We start from the raw sequence: 19,014 nt of genomic DNA, 5'->3' as shown, positions 1-19,014 counted from the left end.
CTTCAACTTTAGGCTTTTAAGGCAGGCCGGACTTCATGAATCTATTTAAAAAGGCACAAAAATGTAAACGTGTTAATGAGAAGTATCATTTTCGATATTTTTATTTTCTTTAAACTTGATCTTGGACATGAGAAATTTCAGTTAGAGGAAAAGGTTATCAAAGTGTGATTTGAGTGTTTCGATTGGTTCATCTGCATCCTTCTATCAGCAAGTTCTCGATTGCTTTCAGGAGTCCTTACTCGTTTCTCATTGTGATTTTCTAGCTGCATTCTTTGCTATTGATTCATACCTTTCTTATCTCATCTCTTTGGCTCATACTAAAACAGCAAATCAAAACTAATCAACAAAGAGTGAAAGGGAAAATAGGACAGAAAGTGCAAGCTATACATAAGACATTTAATATATTATTGATAGATATACAGTTTTCAAAATGGGTATACGAATTTTAATCAATTAGAGCTCTGAACATTTTCAAGATGGTGGCCAATCACATTGGGATGGCATTGCGAGTTAAGTTACATATACTTGGCCTTTCATCTAGGCTTCTCAATTTAAAAAAGACAAATGAGAAAGGCATTTCAAAAAACCTTTGTTTACTGGAGGTTACAAACCATTGACAATCATGTGTGGAAAAACACAAAAATAAATACAGGACAATTTCAAACAATTTGGTGGAACCAAAGAAAAAGCAAACATTTGGGATTCAGCAAATGATAGCTAAGAATCAACTTGAAACAAACCAGCATTTATTCCCACAACTTCAATTGAAGAGTTTTACACAGGACAGAAAATGCACAGCACTGAAAACAAGAAGATGCACTACAAGATTAGACAAGGTTGCCATACAAAATAAAAACACGGACTGGGCATTAAAAAAAAGTGTTTGCACCTTATTCGCTTCAGTTTTCTACATAGTCTGAGCCATTTTGCCAGGTGGGAGGGTAATTTTTAGTTTATTTAAGCTCTTCGAAAATTCTAATACAGATCTTTCAAAATGATCCGATTGGGGTTTAATGTCACTGATACTTTGAGACTGTATTTGAGTAAAATTAAGGATTTCAATGGTTCGCAGTTGTTTAAGGGTGCATCTTTTACACGTTTTAGGAACCGGGTTCAACTTCTACACAATGCAACTCTCCTCATTCTTTGAATGAAGTTGGTCTCCACGTACCAGAGGAAAAAAAGTGTTACGGCAACTAAAGCACAGGAATTCATATCCTTAAAGAAACCTTCAATTTGGGTGGCGCAATTGCAGACCAGAGGAACGAGATGCATGTTGCCACCAGTGTCCTCCACCCTGCGGAGTAACGGCTCTCAAGCCGTACGGCCATGGGGAAGTGGCAGGCAGAGGGAAAGCTGGACAGTCATTTCAGGGCCATTCTCGTACAGCTCGTGTTGATTTAAGCAGAAGCATCGGTAGAGTCCTAGCAGCAGATCACTTGCCATCTTGGATATGGATGGTATAGGGAGATCAAGAAGATGCAAGGGGAAAAAAAAAAAACTTTAAAAAGCAAGTATCCGATTATCAGTTTAGGTTAGTACCATGGCTCCTTCTTCTTGCAGTTTAAAGAAGTCCCCCTGGACCATCTGCAGTTCTTTCTGACTAGATGTCTATACCAATGTCATTGTAGGTCCATTTTCTTGATGTTAACGCCAGTCTCACAGCACAACACCTGCCAGTAGTTACCCTTCAGTTTCATATACAAAATGTAGTCTATAGAAGTGAAAACTATTAGGGAGAGGGATGATCCACTTTCTTAGCAGCAGAGGTATTTAGAATTGTTCACTCTAAGCCACATAATTTGATGAGGCTGACATAGTAATAATAATGCTTTAAAAGAGTTGGGGCTACTCCATGGGATTGCCCTGTATACAACATTCAGGCCACCTATCTACAGCTAAATCATTAGATCATGTGGAGACATCAGATGTAGCAAATCAGAATCTACTGCACCAAATAGCGGGACATCCTTTACGATTGGCTCACACTCAGCTCTATTTGCATGGGACATACATTTTAAAAAAGGACGTCCTGGTGGTTTTGGTCCCATTACTGTAGAACTAGACAGCTTCACTGAAATGATATTCTCTCTCAGAATTACATAGGATGAATTAGAAACCGAGGTCCCGACAGAGGCACAGCTGGAATTTAGATACACTTTTCTGGAGAAACTTCAAGTGGCAGCACATACTGAAACAAGTCTGCAATTAGCACATGCAATACCACTCGCATCTCCCTCTCTTCTGCAAGAAAATGCAAAGAGCCCCATCTCCCAATAGAACACAGCAGGAACGAGAATGCCCATCCCCAATATGCTTTTCCCATTACCCTACCTATAGTACATAAATGGCAATTCATCCTGAACTACACCATCTGTGTCCTATCCCACACAAAGTCATACTTGTCTCCTTTACTCTGGGCAACATGCATTGGCTCCCAATCACTCAGTCAATTTTGAAATATTTGTAGAATCCTTTCATGGTCTCTTTCCTTTCTAGCTCTGCAACCTTCTTCAGCTCTACACTCCTGCCCACACCCTCTGTTCTACCAGCTCTGGTACACTGTGCTCCCCCCCCCCACCACCCCCCTGCACCTGTCCTACCATTGGTGCCAAGAGTCTTCGACCAACTTTCCACCACGTTCTGGAATTCCCCTCCCTAAATCTCTCTGCTTTGCTACTTACGTCCAAACCTTCTGAAACCTCCTTAAAATCTAACTCTGACAGCATCTATGGCCAACTCCCTCCTAGATGCCGAGAGGCTGATTCCCCTGGCTGGAGAGTCTAGAACTAGGGGGGGTCACAGTCTGAGGATAAGGGGTCGGCCATTTAGGACTGAGATGAGGAGAAATTTCTTCACTCAGAGGGTTGGGAATCTTTGGAATTCTCTACCCGAGGGCTGTCACTGAGTATATTCAAGACTGAGATCAATAGACGTTTGGACACTAAGGGAGTCAAGGGATATGGGGATAGGGTGGGAAACTGGAGTTGAGGTAGAAGATCAGTCACGATCTTATTGAATGGCAGAGCAGGCTCGAGGGGCCGTATGGCCTACTCCTGCTCCTATTTCTTATGTTCTTATTAGTCCTCATTGGGTCTGACTCCAATTGTGAAGTGCCTCGAGACTTTTTGTTAAAGGTTTTTATGAAGACCACTCCTGTTAATTGGCTCCAAAAAAATCAAATTATCCAATAATTTGAATTAAGCAAGTTAAATAACTCCAAAGCAGTTTTTGCACAATTTCAATTTGAATTAACATAACTCAAATTAAGCAACTTTGAATTAAGATGAGACTATAAATGTCACTTTAATTCTCCGCGCCACTCCCACTCTGACCCCTCTGTCCTCGGCCTCCTACACGGTTCCAATGAAGCTCAATGTAAGGATGAGGCACTTTACAGCCTTTCAGACTCAATATTGAGTTCAACAATTTCAGATCATAACCTCTGACCCCATTTTTTCGGACAGCAGGTGCCGATTCTGCCATTCCTATTTACACCTCCTCTAGACCCATCTTTTGTTTCTTTACTTGTGCCATTACCATCTCATTTTGCCTCACACCATCATCCATTTTGTCATTTAATCTCTCCGACCTTCCACCTCATCACAGACCTTAAATCTTTCCTCCCACCCACTTTTCCCTGCCTCTCTACTTGAAACCAGTTACGTCTGTAACATTTTACATTTTCCAGTTCTGATGAAAGGTCATTGACCTGAAAAGTTAATTCTGTTTCTCTCTCCACAGATGCTGCCTGACCAGCAATTTCTGTTTTTTTTAAAACATTACAGGAAACTTTTTTTTAATCCGGCACGGACGGGACCGACGTGGTGCCAGTTCATCAAAAATTCTGGATAACCGAACGCTATAGTAAAAGATACGGAGCTGAGAGCTCCGTATAAAGCAACAAACCCTGTTGCTTAGCAACAGCTTCAGAACAATGGTCACAAGTTGCAAGCGTCTCTGTAGCTTAGCAACAGCTGCAGCCACACCCTTGCACAGCAACAAATGGAGTAAAAAAAGTAACAAAAGCTACCTGAACCTACTCCTGAATTTTGCCGGTTAACCGACATTTCCGGTTATTTAGGTGCCGGTTAATCAAAAGTTTCCTGTATAAATGTAAGTTTTGGTTTCTCGAGAGTATAAGAAAAGTCATTAATGGGAAAAGGCCCATTGAACCTCACCTTTCCAGTTTCCTAAATCTCCCCTCTCAGCTCCAAATACCAGTTGGTTTACTCTCTTGTGCACTTTCTATAAGTTAGTTACAGATTGGCATTGGCAGAGGTCAAGGCATACATAGTAAAGTTGAGATGTGGGTGTGGGTGTTTGTTGAAGAGAGGGTATGAATCTAAAAAGAGTCATCTTTTTAAGACAAGTGCTCATAGTTCCTATTATCACGTGAGTGGCCTGTGAACTCTGCAGATAGTTTTCACATCCCAGTATTGAAGAAGTCACGAAAACAAATTTCAGTGTTGTCATCAGGCAGATTTAGCATACGGATATCAATATCCTGTAGGGAAAAAAATCAAAAGCACACTTAAAACTGATGTAATTCAAGTTTGTGTGATAAACTTGTGCAATATTCTTAATTCACCAAGGACTCTGGGGTTGGACAAGTGGGTTTCCTTTGGGGGAAAGTTGGCTTCAAGGTGGCACATATGGCGGAGACAATCCTCTGGCAGACTGGAACACCACGACTGACCAGCCAGCCTGGCTCACTGGTCGGCCCTCGAGGAGTAATCCACTTTCTCGGCATTGGAATTCTTCTCACTCGGTTTCAGATTAAGTGCAATCCAATGCTCTAATGGACAGTGAAGTCTAGCGCGATGTTATGTGCAAGATGCATAGTAGCTTCTCAATAGTTGAGCCAGAGGCTCTCACATTATGCACAGAGTTGTTTTGGTTGGCAGTACAGAAAATGTGTCCAATATGCTGGGTGTTTCAGGCTTATGATTCAGGCTTCTACTGTATTAAACAGACACAATCTGCTCCTATGACATCTACTTGGCAATGTCTCTTTCTATGGAGACAATCTGGAGCTTTCCCAATCCCAGTGAATCAGTTACAGAACTATGGATTCACCAAAGATGTTGATAAACAGCTGAAAAGACGACCCAGGGTCCCCACCAAGCCTGTCTATTCGGAAACGCCCCAGTTTCCCATCTCAATACCTGCCACCCCACCCCTCCCCCCTCCAAAAAAAAATCAGAGAGTTTACATCAGAAACCTTATAGAATTTCCCTGGTCCTTTGACTGTTGTGACGGGCAGCTCTTATGCCCATTAAATTAGTTTTAAAGTGCGCTTTGCCCTGAAAAGGATCCAGAGCAGTTAACCTCTACAACTTCCCATTGTAGCCTCTTCTCCTAATTCAACTTCAGGGAGGTTGTCTCTAGCGCCAATGGGTCTTGGTCAGGGAAGTGGAATCTCATGTTTTTTGTGGGAGTTGCAGACCCTCTAATCATAAAATTACTAACACCAACATTATCCAAGAGAAGCTGCCAAATGTTCCATGAAGAAAAAAAGTGTCTCTCGAAACGAGCGTTCCACCAATCTTCCCTGTTGCATACCTTAGACTTCCCATGGTATGTGGTGTATAGCCAAACAATGAGGAACTGCATTTTAAATTTTAGGTGGTATTAATAGAATGTGTCATGACCAGCAGTTCGAGCAAGATGATAAACCACTATGTACAGCACCGAGTAAAATTCACCAGGAGAGAATTGCCAAATCCAACTGCTCGCCATAACATAGCCGCTACATACATTCCCTTCATTCTACCTTGCAGTAATGATCAGCAGCCAAAAACAGAAGAAGTTGTCAAGTGTACATTCAAACGTGTATTTTTGGGAAGTTATGAGGGAAATTTAGTATTGAAAGGACCAAACATTTTAAATGTTAAACAATGCCCCGTGAAGTATAGTGCTATCCGGTTGTGCCCAACGCTAGAATCCAATTTTCAGTATCTTTGATTGTTTGCTTTCCTATGTTTCGCCCCTTCCCACCAGAAAAAAAGGAGACTTCTTCGCCATAAACTTTCTAATCAGAGTGATATTTGTCTCTCCTGTTTAAATTTGAATTATTACACTGGGCATTCGGTACTAGGTTACGTTAGTTAACTGATCTGCTCAAGAGATGCGTGAACCACTGAATTGACTTCTGTTGTTGACTCTGTTGCTCTCTGGTTTCACCGGTGACGACAGCCAGCCACGCAGCGGGTTCGACTACCTCCGATGGCGGCTGCGCCCTTTGCTGGAGTCCCTGTGATGGCTGCGCTCCCTGCTCGAGTCTCTCGGGTGGCGGCTGCGCTCCCTGCTCGAGCTTTTCCGACGGCGGTTCCGCTCCCCGCTCGAACCCCGCCGCTGGCGGCTCCGCTCCTCGCTCAGGTTCCGCTGGCGGCTCCGCTCCCTGCTGGATCCCAGCCGGCCCCGTGCCCGCTCCCGGCTCGCGTTCCGCCGGTACCGCTTCCGCTCGCGGCTGGCGTCCCGCCGGCTGCGGCTCTGCTCGTTGCTGGAGTCTCGCCAGCTGCGGTTCTGCTCCCGGCTCGAGTCCCGGCCACGCCGGGCGCCATCCTTCCTTGAACGGCCCTGGTGTCGGCTCCATTCCCTTTGATGGCAGCTGCCGTCACTACTCGAGTCCCTCCAGTTTCTACTACGCTCACTGCTTGTGCTGCTCTTACGGGAGTTGTGTCCCTTGTTCAAGTCCTTTTGGATTTGGTTGCTTTCAACATTGACGGGGTTGGTTTGTAGCTCTTTTCCGTCGTGGCTGGGGCCATTCTGATATTTACTCTTTTTACTGCAGCACTCTTGCGGAGAGCACCCTCGACTATTAACAACCTCAGTTACACGCTGCTCATTCTGGGCAGACTTGCATGCACTTTGAAGACCACCAGTATTTATATTTCTTTGTGCCTGCATTTGTTCCAAATCACTGGCGCAACTTTCAGGCTGCCCATTTATGTCCTGAACGAGTGACACTTTCTTGCCATGGACGAGAGTACCAGGACGTGCGGGCTGACTGGCAGCAGCCTGCGCAGAGGTAGCAGTGGCCGTTCCCAGCGCTGGACTTGCACTCGACGCCGCGGCTATCTGGTCCCCGGGGCACGGCTTGGGCTCCTCTCTGCTCTGCTGACTCTCGCCGCCTTCCTTCCGCTTGAGGTTCTCCAGCAGCTTCTCCCGCAGCTCCTTCTCCTTCTGCTGGAGTTCGACGACTCGCTCCTTCTCCTCCTCCACCCGCCGGAGCTCAGCTTCCTGCTGCCGGCGCTTTTCTTCCATTTGGTGAAGCCGGGTCGCTTCCGCTGTGCGTGCCTCCAGCTCCTGCTGTTTCTTAACCTGCAGACGGCAGCCAAAATGAAAGTTTAATAGAAACTGTCTCTTTGAAAAGGAATTAAAAACCGAGTTGCAAATTTTGTACAAAAACAGAAAAAGGAATCCTTTCAAATGTCACAAAAAGCTTATGAAAATAATTCAAGTTTAAAAGTAATGAAAATACAGGAAACTCTTTATTATCTGGCACCAATGGGACCGGCGTGGTGCCGGTTTATCAAAAAGTCCGGATTACTGAGAGGTATAGTTAAAAGGTACGAGAGCTCCGTACACAGCAACAAATCCAGGCTTCCCTGTTGCTTAGCAACAGGTGCAGGAACTCTGGCCACAGACCAAGCGTCCCTGTTGCTTAGCAACAAGTGCACAAACCCCAGTTACACAGCCACAGATCCAGGAACTGCCACTAATATGAAGTAAAACTTACCTGAACCTACTCCTGAATTTTGCCGATTAACAGAGATTTCCGGTTATTTAGGTGCCAGTAAATCGAGAGTTTCCTGTATTTTAATTTTTGCCCTCCCAGGAGGTGTCAGTGAACAAATCTTAGCAGCAAGCACTTGCAGGCTGCATACAGGAAAGGATGAACAGGCTGGGTCTCTTTTCTCTTGAAAAAAGGCTGAGGGGTGACCCAATAGAGGTCTTTAAAATCATAAAAGGTTTTGATAGAGTGGACACAGAGAGTTTCCACTTGTGGGGAAGAGCATAACTAGAGGCCATTGATATCAGGTAGTCACCAAGAAATCCAATAGGGAATTCAGAAGAAACTTCTTTATCCAAAGAGTGGCGAGAATGTGGAACTCGCTACCACAAGGAGTGGTTGAAGCGAATAGTATAGATGCATTTAAGGGGAGGCTAGACAAGCATGTGAGGGAGAAGGGAATAGAGGATTACGCTGATAGATTTAGATGAGGAAAGATGGGAGGAGGCTCGAGTGGAGCATAAACATCGGCATGGACTGGTTGGGCCGAATGGCCTGTTTCTGCGCCGTACATCCTATGCAGTTTTACTCTTATAAATTCAATGTAATTTCTTGCGCTAAGAAACTTTGTATTATTCAGTAATTCGAATCAAGCAATTGGAATGAAACACCACCGTTGGCTTTTCTAAAGCGCAACTATCCAGTAATTCGCATTAAAAGACTACGAATTAATGGGATTAAACTGTATAGCATGAATTAAATGTTAGAAACGTTGTTTGTCTACCCCATCCTAACATATCTCAGCCCTGAGGTAAATCACTAACTATGCTATAATTCCAAATAGCGATATGCTGGTGGACAGCTCTAACTCACCATAAAGCAAGTTTCTTTTTGAAGAATTACTTCTCAATCTCCCAGACCCCCTTCCTGTGAAATCAAATTTAAGCAGCGTCCCAGCCATTAAAGGAGCTCAAGTAAAAAGCAAGGTGGTTCAGGGGATTGGGCAATGGGTTCTGCACAGGTAGACTGAGCTACAAAAAGATAGACTTGCACTTATATAGCGCCTTTCACAACCTCAGGACGTCCCAAAGCGCTTTACAGCCAATGAAGTACTTTTTGACATGTAGTCACTGTTGAATGGCAGAACAGGCTCGAGGGCCTGGATGGTCTACTCCCGTTGCTATGTTCCGAACACCAGATGGGAAGTCTTTTTCAGGGGTGGCAGCACAATCGGACGGCCCTGGCGACTTGCACAAGACTACCGGGACTTATCAGCTGCAGCTCATGATGTTAAACGCGCAACATCTTTACCACACCGTCAGCAAATGGTATGTTGGCCTTCGTAGCGAGAGGGTTTGAGTACAGGAACGAGGATGTCTTGCTGCAGTTATACAGGGCCTTGGTGAGACCACACCTTGAGTATTGTGTGCAGTTTTGGTCGCCTTATCGGAGGAAGGATGTTCTTGCCATGGAAGGAGTTCAGCGAAGATTCACCAGGCTGATACCTGGGATGGCAGGAATGACGTATGAGGAGAGATTGGGTCGATTGGGCTTATACTCACTGGAGTTTAGAAGAATGAGAGGGGATCTCACTGAAACTTATAAAATTCTAACAGGACTAGACAGACTAGATGTTCCCGATGGCGGGGAGTCCAGAACCAGGGGTCACAGTCTAAGGATAAGTGGTAAGCCATTTAGGACAGAAATGAGGAGGAATTTCTTCACCCAGAGAGTGGTGAACCTGTGGAATTCTCTACCACAGAAGGCAGTAGGGGCCAGTTCATTAAATATATTCAAGAAGGAGTTGGATATATTTCTTAAGGCTAAAGGGATCAAGGGATATGGGGAGAAAGCAGGGACAGGGTACTGAATTTGGATGATCAGCCATGATCGCATTGAATGGCAGAGCAGGCTCGAGGGGCCGAATGGCCTACTCCTGTTCCTATCTTCTATGTTTCTATGTCAGCCATCTATGCGCATCATCTTAACCTGCCGAGCCGGCAGGTCGCGCACACTCTCACCTTGGCTCTGCTGAGCAGCTCTGCGATAAGTCGGATAGACTGCAGGTTCCTCTGCGCCAGGAGGAGCTTTCTTTCCTCCAGGGCGATTTTCTCCTGCAGCCTTTTCTGCTCCTCCCGTTGCAGCTTCCGCACGCTCCGTCGCTCCTCGCGCTCCTTCTGCTTCTGCTCCCTCTTTCTGACCTTTTCTTCTCGCTTCTTCTCTCGCTCCTGCTCTTCTAACTCTCTCTGTTTCCTGGAGGGGGTGGAAAAAAAAAACACGAGAAAAGAATGCAATTGGCAGTCAAATTCTGCTGGATCTGTAATTTCGCGAAGGGTTCAAAGTCATGCTGGCGGACGGGCTGGCAAATATTAGGGTCCGAGGAGAGAGAAGAGGGACGGCTACATTTTGATTGAAAACCAGCGACAGAAATATCTGCATCAATGGCAAATTCAAGTTATTTGCTTTTATTGTTAAAAGATTACAGCTATCGTTAGACTCGCTAAATGCACTGAGCACAACATGCTGGAGTAAAATGCTGCATATAGCTTTAGGTCCCTCAATAATAGTGCAGTACTCCTACTACTCAAAGTAAGATCAATGAAGGTAAAGCTCACCGATACGGCACAATGAGAGTAAAACAACTTATAAGCTTATTTAAAATGGGTTCAGGCCTGCACTAAGCAGCAAATAGATAAATGTCATTCTAACAGCTGTGAGGAGGGATGATATGTTGGAAGGATCATCAAATGAGGCCATATGGGCTGAACTAAAGAACAAAAAAGGGGCACTCACACTGCTGGGAGTGTACTATAGACCCCCATCAGTCCGAGGGAGATAGAGGAGCTAATTTGTAGGAACATTTCTGACAAGTGCAAAAACAATAGGACAGTAATAGTGGGGGATTTCAATTACCCCAATATTAACTGGGATACTACCAGTGTCAAAGGTATAGAGGGCACAGAATTCCTAAATTGCATTCTGGAGAAACTTTTTAGCCAATACGTAGCAAGCCCAACAAGAGGGGGGGCAGTTCTGGATTTAGTTTTAGGGAATGAAGCTGGACAGGTGGAAGGAGAATCAGTGGGAGAGCATTTTTGTGGTAGTGATCATAATTCAGTTAGTTTTAGCATAATTATGGATAAGGACAAAGAAAAAACAGGAGTAAGGGCTCTAAATTGGGGGAAGGCCAATATTACTAGGTTGAGAAAGTGGGCTGGAAACAGTTACTTGAAGGTAAATCAGTGTCAGAGCAGTGGGGGGCATTCAAGAGGGAGATACATGGAGTTCAGGGTAAACATGTTCCCACAAAGAAAAAGGGTAGAACTGCCAAATTTAGAGCCCCTGGATGACAAGGTGTAGACAGTGTAAGGTAATGCAAAAAAGAACATCAGAAATAGGAGCAGGAGTCGGCCATTTGGCCCTTCGAGCCTGCTCCACCATTCAATTAAGATCATGGCTGATCTTCTACCTCATCTCCACTTTCCTGAACTATCCCCATATCCCTTGATTCCCTTAATATTCAAAAATCTATGGATCTGTCTTGAATATACTCAACAACTGAGCCTCCACAGCCCTCTGGGGTAGAGAATGCCAAAGATTCACCACCCTCTGAGTGAAGACATTTCTCATCTCAGTCCTAAATGGCCGGCCCCTTATTCTGAGACTGTGGCCCCTGGTTCTAGACTCTCCAGCCAGGGGAAACATCTTCTCTGCATCTACCCTGTCAAGCCCTGTAAGAATTTTGTATGTTTCAATGAGATCACCTCTCATTCTTCTAAACTCTAGAGAATATAGGCCGAGTCTACTCAATCTCTCCTCATAGGACAATCCCCCCAACACAGGAATCAGTCTGGTGAACCTTTGTTGCACTCCCTCCATGGCAAGTATATCTTTCCTTAGGTAAGACCAAAACTGTACACAATACTCCAGGTGTGGTCTCACCAGGGCCCTATATAATTGCAGTAAGACATCTTTACTCTTATACTCAAATCCTCTTGTAATAAAGGCCAACATTTATTTACCATTTGCTTTCCGAATTGCTTGCTGTACCTGCATGTTAACTTTCAGTGATTCGCGTAGAAGGACACCCAGGTCCCTCTGAACACTAACATTTCCCAATCTCTCACCATTTAAAAAATATACTGCTTTCCTATTTTTCCTACCAAAGTGGATAACTTCACATTTCTCCACATCATATTCCATTTGCCATGTTCCTGCCCACTCACTTAGCCTGTCTATATCCCCTTGAAGCAGGGGGTTGGGAACCTGTGCAGGGAGACAGAGGAATGGGAAACAAGAATAGAAGCAAAAGACAGGAAGGAGAAAAGCAAAAGTGGCAGGCAGAGAAGTCAAGGTTTTAAATCAAACATGGCCACAATAAATAATAGTTCTAAAAGGTCTAAGAGTGTTAAAAAAACAAGCCTGAAGGCTTTGTGTCTTAATGCGAGGACCATTCATAATAAGGTGGATGAATTAGCTGCGCAAATAGATGTAAATGGATATGATATGATTGGGATTACGGAAACATGGCTCCAGGGTGACCAAGGCTGGGAACTCAACATCCTGGGGTATTCAATATTCAGGAAAGACAGGCAAAAAGGAAAAGGAGGTGGGGTAGCATTGCTGGTTAAAGAGAAGGTTAGCACAATAGTAAGGAAGGATATTAGCTCTGATGATGTGGAATCTGTATGGGTAGAGCTGAGAAATTCCAAGGGGCAGAAAACGTTAGTGGGAGTTGTATACAGACCCCCAAACAGCAATGCCGAGGTTGGGGAAGCATTAAACGGGAAATTAGAGACGCGTGCAATAAGGGCACAGCAGTTATCATAGGTGACTTTAATCTACATATAGATTGGATTAACCAAATTACTAACAATACTGTGGAGGAGGAATTCCTGGAGTGTATACGGGATGGTTTCCTGGACCAATATGTCGAGGAACCAACTAGAGATCCGGCCATCTTAGACTGGGTATTATGTAATGAGAAAGGATTAATTAGCAATCTTGTGCGAGGAGCGATCATAATATAATCGAATTCTTCATTAAGACTAGGGTCCTGAATTTAAATAAAGGAAACTATGATGGTATGAGGCGCGAGTTGGCTAGGATGGATTGGGGAATGTTACTTAAAGGGTTGATGGTGGATAGGCAATGGCAAACATTTAAAGATCGCATGAATGAACTACAGAATTTGTTCATCCCCGTTTGGCATAAAAATAAAACAAAAAAGGTGACTCAACCGTGGCTAACAAGGGAAATTAAGGATAGCATAAGATCCAAGGAGAGGATATATAAATTGGCCAGAAAAAGCAGCAAACCTAAGGATTGGGAGCAGTTCAGGATTCAGTAAAGGAGGACAAAGGGATTAATTAAGAGGAGGAAAATAGAGTATGAGAGCAAGCTTGCAGAGAACATAAAAACTGACTGTAAAAGCTTCTATAGATATGTGAAGAGAAAAAGATTGGTGAAGTCAAGCGTAGGTCCCTTGCAGTCAGAATCAGGGGAATTTATAATGGGGAACAAAGAAATGGCAGACCAATTAAATACATACTTTGGTTCTGTCTTCACAAAGGAGGACACAAATAACTTCCCAGAGATGTCGGGGAACATAGGGTCTAATGAGAGGAAGGAACTGAATGAAATCAGTATTTTTAGGGAAATGGTGTTCAGGAAATTGACGGGATTGAAGGCCGATAAATCCCCAGAGCCTGATAATCTACATCCTAGGGTACTTAAGGAAGTGGCCTTAGAAATAGTAGATGCATTGCTGGTCATCTTCCAAAATTCTATAGATTCTGGAACAGTTCCCATGGATTGGAGGGTAGCTAAAGTTACCCCACTATTCAAAAAAGGTGGTAGAGAGAAAACGGGGAATTATAGACCGGTAAGCCTGACATTGGGAGTGGGGAAAATGCTAGAGTCCATTATAAAAGATGTAATAGCAGAGCACTTGGAAAACAGTGACAGGATCGGACAAAGTCAACATGGATTTACAAAAGGTAAATTGTGCTTGACTAACCTACTGGAATTTTTTGAGGATGTAACTGGTAGAATAGATAAGGGAGAACCAGTGGATGTGGTGTATTTGGACTTTCAGAAGGCTTTCGATAAGGTCCCGCATAAGAGATTAGCGTGTAAAGGTAAAGCACATGGGATTGTGGGCAAGGTACTGACTTGGATAGAGAACTGGCTGGCAGACAGGAAGCAAAGAGTTGGAATAAACGGCTCTTTTTCCGAGTGGCAGGCAGTGACTACTGGGGTACCGCAGGGTTCGGTGTTAGGGCCCCAGCTATTCACAATATATATTAATGACCTAGACGTTGGAACTAGATGTAATATCTCCAAGTTTGCAGACGACACAAAGCTGGGTGGGCGTGTGTGCTGTGAGGAGGATGCCAAGAAACTCCAGTATGATTTGGACAGGTTGGGTGATTGGGCAGATGTATGGCAGACGCAGTATAATGTGGATAAATGCGAGGTTATCCACTTTGGTGGCAAAAACAAGGCGGCAGATTATTATCTGAACGGCAATAGATTGGGAGAAGGCGAAGTGCAACGAGACCTGGGTGTCCTTGTGCACCAGTCGCTGAAGGTAAGCATGCAGGTGCAGCAATGGTATGTTGGCCTTCGTAGCGAGAGGATTCAAGTACAGGAACAAGGATGTCTTGCTGCAGTTGTACAGGGCCTTGGTGAGACCACACCTTGAGTATTGTGTGCAGTTTTGGTCGCATTATCTAAGGAAGGATGTTCTTGCCATGGAGGGAGTGCAGCGAAGATTCACCAGACTGATACCTGGGATGGCAGGAATGACGTATGCGGAGAGATTGGGTCAATTGGGCTTATACTCGCTGGAGTTTAGAAGAATGAGAGGGGATCTTATTGAAACTTATAAAACTCTGACCGGACTAGACAGACTAGATGCAGGAAGGATGTTCCCGATGGCCGGGGAGTCCAGAACCAGGGGTCACAGTCTAAAGATAAGGGGTAAGCCATTTAGGACAGAGATGAGGAGGAATTTCGTCACCCAGAGCGTGGTGAACCTGTGGAATTCACTACCACAGAAGGCAGTTGAGGCCAATTCATTAAATATATTGCCTCACAGCGCCTGTTGCCTCACAGCGCCAGGGACCCGGGTTCGAATCCGGCCTCGGGTGACTGTCTGTGTGGAGTTTGCACATTCTCCCCGTGTTTGCGTGGGTTTCCTCCGGGTGCTCCGGTTTCCTCCCACAGTCCAAAGATGTGCGGGTTAGGTTGATTGGCTATGATAAATTGACCCTTAGTGTTAGGGGGATTAAATACGTGGGGTTACGGGGATAGTGTGGAATATGTGTTGGTGTAGTGGTTACGGGGATTGGGTGGGATATGTGTTGGTGCAGGCTCGATGGGCCGAAATGGCCTCTATCTGCACTGTGGGATTTCTGTGATTCTGTGATATTCAAGAAGGAGTTCGATATATTTCTTAAGGCTAAAGGGATCAAGGGATATGGGGAGAAGGCAGGGACAGGGTACTGAGTTTGGATGATCAGCCATGATCTCATTGAATGGCGGAGCAGGCTCGAGAGGCTGAATGGCCTACTCCTGCTCCTATCTTCTATGTTTCTATGTTTCCTTGCATGCTCCTCACAACTTACATTCCCACCCAGTTTTGTATTATCAGCAAACTTGGATATATTACATTTGGTCCCCTCATCCAAATCATTAATATAGATTGTGAATAGCTGAGGCCCAAGCACTGATCCTTACGGTACCCCGCTAGTTACAGCTTGCCAACCTGAAAATGACCTGTTTATTCCTACTCTCTGTTTTCTGTCCATTAACCAATCCTCAATCCATGCTAGTATATTAACCCCAATCCCATGAGCCCTAATTTTGTTTAACAACCTCTTGTCTGGCACCTTATTGAATGCCTTCTGAAAATCCAAATACACCCTGCGCTGATTATTCTTGTTTTATAAGAAGCATTGTAATTGGTTGCCTGTTTTCCTGCCTTGAGATATATGCTGTAAACTTATTGGTTAGTTGATTCCATGTGACCTGTGGTGGCCATCTTAAATTCAGTTCTCTACAGTTTGGTTGAGACTGGGTACTTAACATGTACTGCTGGTTTTTTAAGGTTAATAAAGCCTAGCTTTTGAAAGGCAAGCTACTCTTTATTTCACACCCCATCCACTGTTTCCCCCTTATCAATTCTGCTAGTTACAACCTCAAAAAATTCTAACAGATTTGTCAAACACAATTTCCCTTTCATAAATCCGTGTTGACTCAGCCAATCCTATTATTATTTTCTAAGTGCCCTGTTATCACGTCCTTAATAACAGATTCTAGCATTTTCCCTACTACTGATGTCAGGCTAACTGGTCTGTAGTTCCCCGTTTTCTCTCTCCCTCCTTTCTTAAATAGTGGGGTTACATTTGCTACCTTCCAATCCGCAGGAACCATTCCAGAATCTATGGAATTTTGGAAAATGACAACCAATGCATCCACTATCTCAACAGCCAACTCTTTCAAAACCCTAGTATTGTAGGCCATCAGGTCCAGGGGTTTTATCAGCTTTCAGTACCATTAATTTCTCCAGTACTACTTTTTTTTACTAATATCTTTCAGTTCCTCATTCTCACTAGACCCTTGGTTGCCCACTATTTCCAGGAGGTTTTTTGCATCTTTTTCTGTGAAGACAGATACAATGGGCTCGATTTTGTCAATGGGGAACTTTTGGAGGCGGGACTCCCACTTTTTGGGTTGTAGTCCCACCTCCATCGACTTGTGGCCAACCCACGCTATTTTCCCTTGATTGACCTTGTTAAGCCCGCCCAGCGGGCTCAGCAGGCCAATTAAGGGACACCTGGTTACTGGTGACATCAGCGATTGGCATTTCATCTGTCAAGGGCTTTTGACAGATGAAAAGTCAGCGTTTGACAGCTCTGTGAAGCGGTCAAACACTGACCATCTGTCTTCTAACTTGAGTCCTTCTACTCAGACTCAGTTAGAGATCTCTCCAGACCAGAAAGCAGAGGCTGCAGCTTTTGACAGTTCAGCGGCCATTCTGCTTTCTGTGCCGGTGAGCTGAGGGACTCCCGAGAACTGAAGGAAGGAAGCCTGCAGGAGAAAGTAAAGGTAAGTAACACTTTATACTTACCTCACACACTTACCTCTGCACACATGCACCTATTACTCACCTGCACAACGGACATCTCGACCCCTCCAACCCCTGCAGACCGACGGTCCGCCTCACTAACTAGGCGTGGTTCGGAGCCGTCGGACACTTCAGGGCTAAAAATAGGGATTAGGCAAAAAACTGCCTGTTAACAGGCAGTTAATTGGCACTAATCCCCATCCCGCCTCAGGGAGGCGGTTCCCAGCACAGGTCGGGTACCTGCCTCCTGGGACATTGGCACGGAGACGGGTTGGGGCGGGGTGGGTTCCTGCCCCTCGATTCTGCAATTTTCCAACCACTCCCGCCTCCAAACCCGCCTCCTCGGGGCTTGGAAAATCGAGCCCAAAGTATTTATTTAATTTCTCTGCCAATTCCTTATTCCCCATTATAATTTTTCCTGTCTCAGCCTGTAAAGGACCCACTTTTCCTTTTTACATACCTATAGAAGCTTTTACAGTCTGTTTTTATGTCTCTCGCTAGTTTACTCTCATTCTATTTTCCCTTTCTTTATCAATTTCTTGGTCCTCCTTTGCCGAATTCTAAAATCCTCCCAATCCTCAGGCTTACTACTCTTTTTGACAGCATTATAAGCCTCTTCCTTTGATCTAATACTATCTTTAACTTCTCTTAGCCACGGTTGGACCATGTTTCCTGTGGGCTTTTGTGCCTTAAAGGAATGTATATTTGTTGTAAATAATGTATTAATTCTTTAAATGCTATCCATTACTCGTCCACTGTCATACCTTTTTAATGTAGTTATACCTACGTAGTTTGCTTTGTTTAGATTTAAGACCCTAGTTTCCAGCAAAGGATGACTAAAAAAAGAGAGAAAATGAACTGAGAGAGTAAACTGGCAAGAAATATTAAAACAGAAAGTAAGAGCTTCTAGCGGTATATAAAAAGGAAGAGAGTAGCTAAAGTAAACGTTGGTCCTTTAGAGGATGAGAATGGGGAATGGGGAAATGGCAGAGACTCTGAACAAATATTTTGTATCTGTCTTCACTGTAGAAGACACTAATAATATCCCAATAATGGACAATCAAGGGGCCACAGGGAGGGGGGAACTAATGACAAACACTATCACTAAGGAAATAGTACTTGGTAAAATAATGGGACTAAAAGACAACAAGTCCCCTGGACCAGATGGCCTGCATCCCCAGAGGGTCTTAAAAGAAGTGGCTGCAGAGATAGTGGATGCATTGGTTGCAATATACCAAAATTTCCTGGACTGTGGAGAGGTCCCAGCGGATTGGAAAACCACAAATGTAACACCCCTATTTAAGAGAGGGAGACAGAAAGCAGGAAATTACAGACCAGTTAGCCTAACATCTGTCATTGGGAAAATGCTGGAGTCCTTCATTAAGGAAGCAGTAGCAGGGCATTTGGAAAATCATAATGCAGTCAAGCAGAGTCAGCATGGTTTTATGAAAAGGAAATCATGTTTAACAAATTTGCTGGAGTTCTTTGAGGTGGTAACGAGCAGGGTGGATAAGGGCGAGCCAGTGGATGTGGTGTATTTGGATTTCCAGAAGGCATTCGATAAGGTGCCACATAAAAGGTTACTGCATAAGACAAGAGCTCACGGAGTTGGGGGTAATATATTAGCATGGATAGAGAATTGGCTAACTAACAGAAAACAGAGAGTCAGGATAAATGGGTCATTTTCCAATTGGCAAACGGTAACTTAGTGGGGTGCCACAGGGATCGGTGCTGGGGCCTCAACTATTTACAATCTACATTAATGACTTGGATGAAGGGACCAAGTATAATGTAGCCAAGTTTGCAGATGATACAAAGATGGGTGGGAAAGCAAGTTGTGCAGAGGACTCAAAGAATCTGCAAAGAGATATAGACAGGCTAGGTGAGTGGGCAAACATTTGGCAGATGGAGTATAATGAGGGAAAGTGTGAGGTTATCCACTTTGGCAGGAAAAATAAAAAAGCAAACTATTATTTCAATGGAGAGAGATTACAAAATGCTACAGTTCAGAGGGACCTGGGGATCCTTGTACATGAAACACAAAAAGTTAGCATGCAGGTACAGCAATTAATCAAAAAGGCAAATGGAATGTTGACCTTTATTTCCAGGGGGTTGGAGTACAAAAGCAGGGAAGTCCAGCTAC

General features: G+C 44.2%; 1 protein-coding gene across 1 annotated transcript in view; it reads right to left on the bottom strand.

Annotated features, from left to right (window-relative positions):
• Nucleotides 1-379: 379 nt before the first annotated feature.
• Nucleotides 380-19,014, bottom strand: part of LOC147112097 (uncharacterized) — a 53,817-nt gene continuing 35,182 nt past the window's right edge. Inside the window, exons 4-5 of the mRNA XM_085999611.1 lie at nt 9,760-9,991; nt 380-7,326 (exon numbers count right to left, since the gene is read on the bottom strand). Coding sequence (XP_085855737.1) covers nt 6,220-7,326; nt 9,760-9,991 — 1,339 coding nt within the window. The 3' untranslated portion in view covers nt 380-6,219. The remainder of the gene's footprint in view (nt 7,327-9,759; nt 9,992-19,014) is intronic.

This window comes from Somniosus microcephalus, chromosome 10, assembly GCF_052327205.1.
Source record: "Somniosus microcephalus isolate GS21.2 chromosome 10, FLI_Smic_1.0, whole genome shotgun sequence".
NCBI lineage: Eukaryota > Metazoa > Chordata > Chondrichthyes > Squaliformes > Somniosidae > Somniosus > Somniosus microcephalus.
The sequence above is the reverse complement of the archived record's forward strand: the minus strand, read 5'-3'. Positions and strand labels throughout refer to the sequence as shown.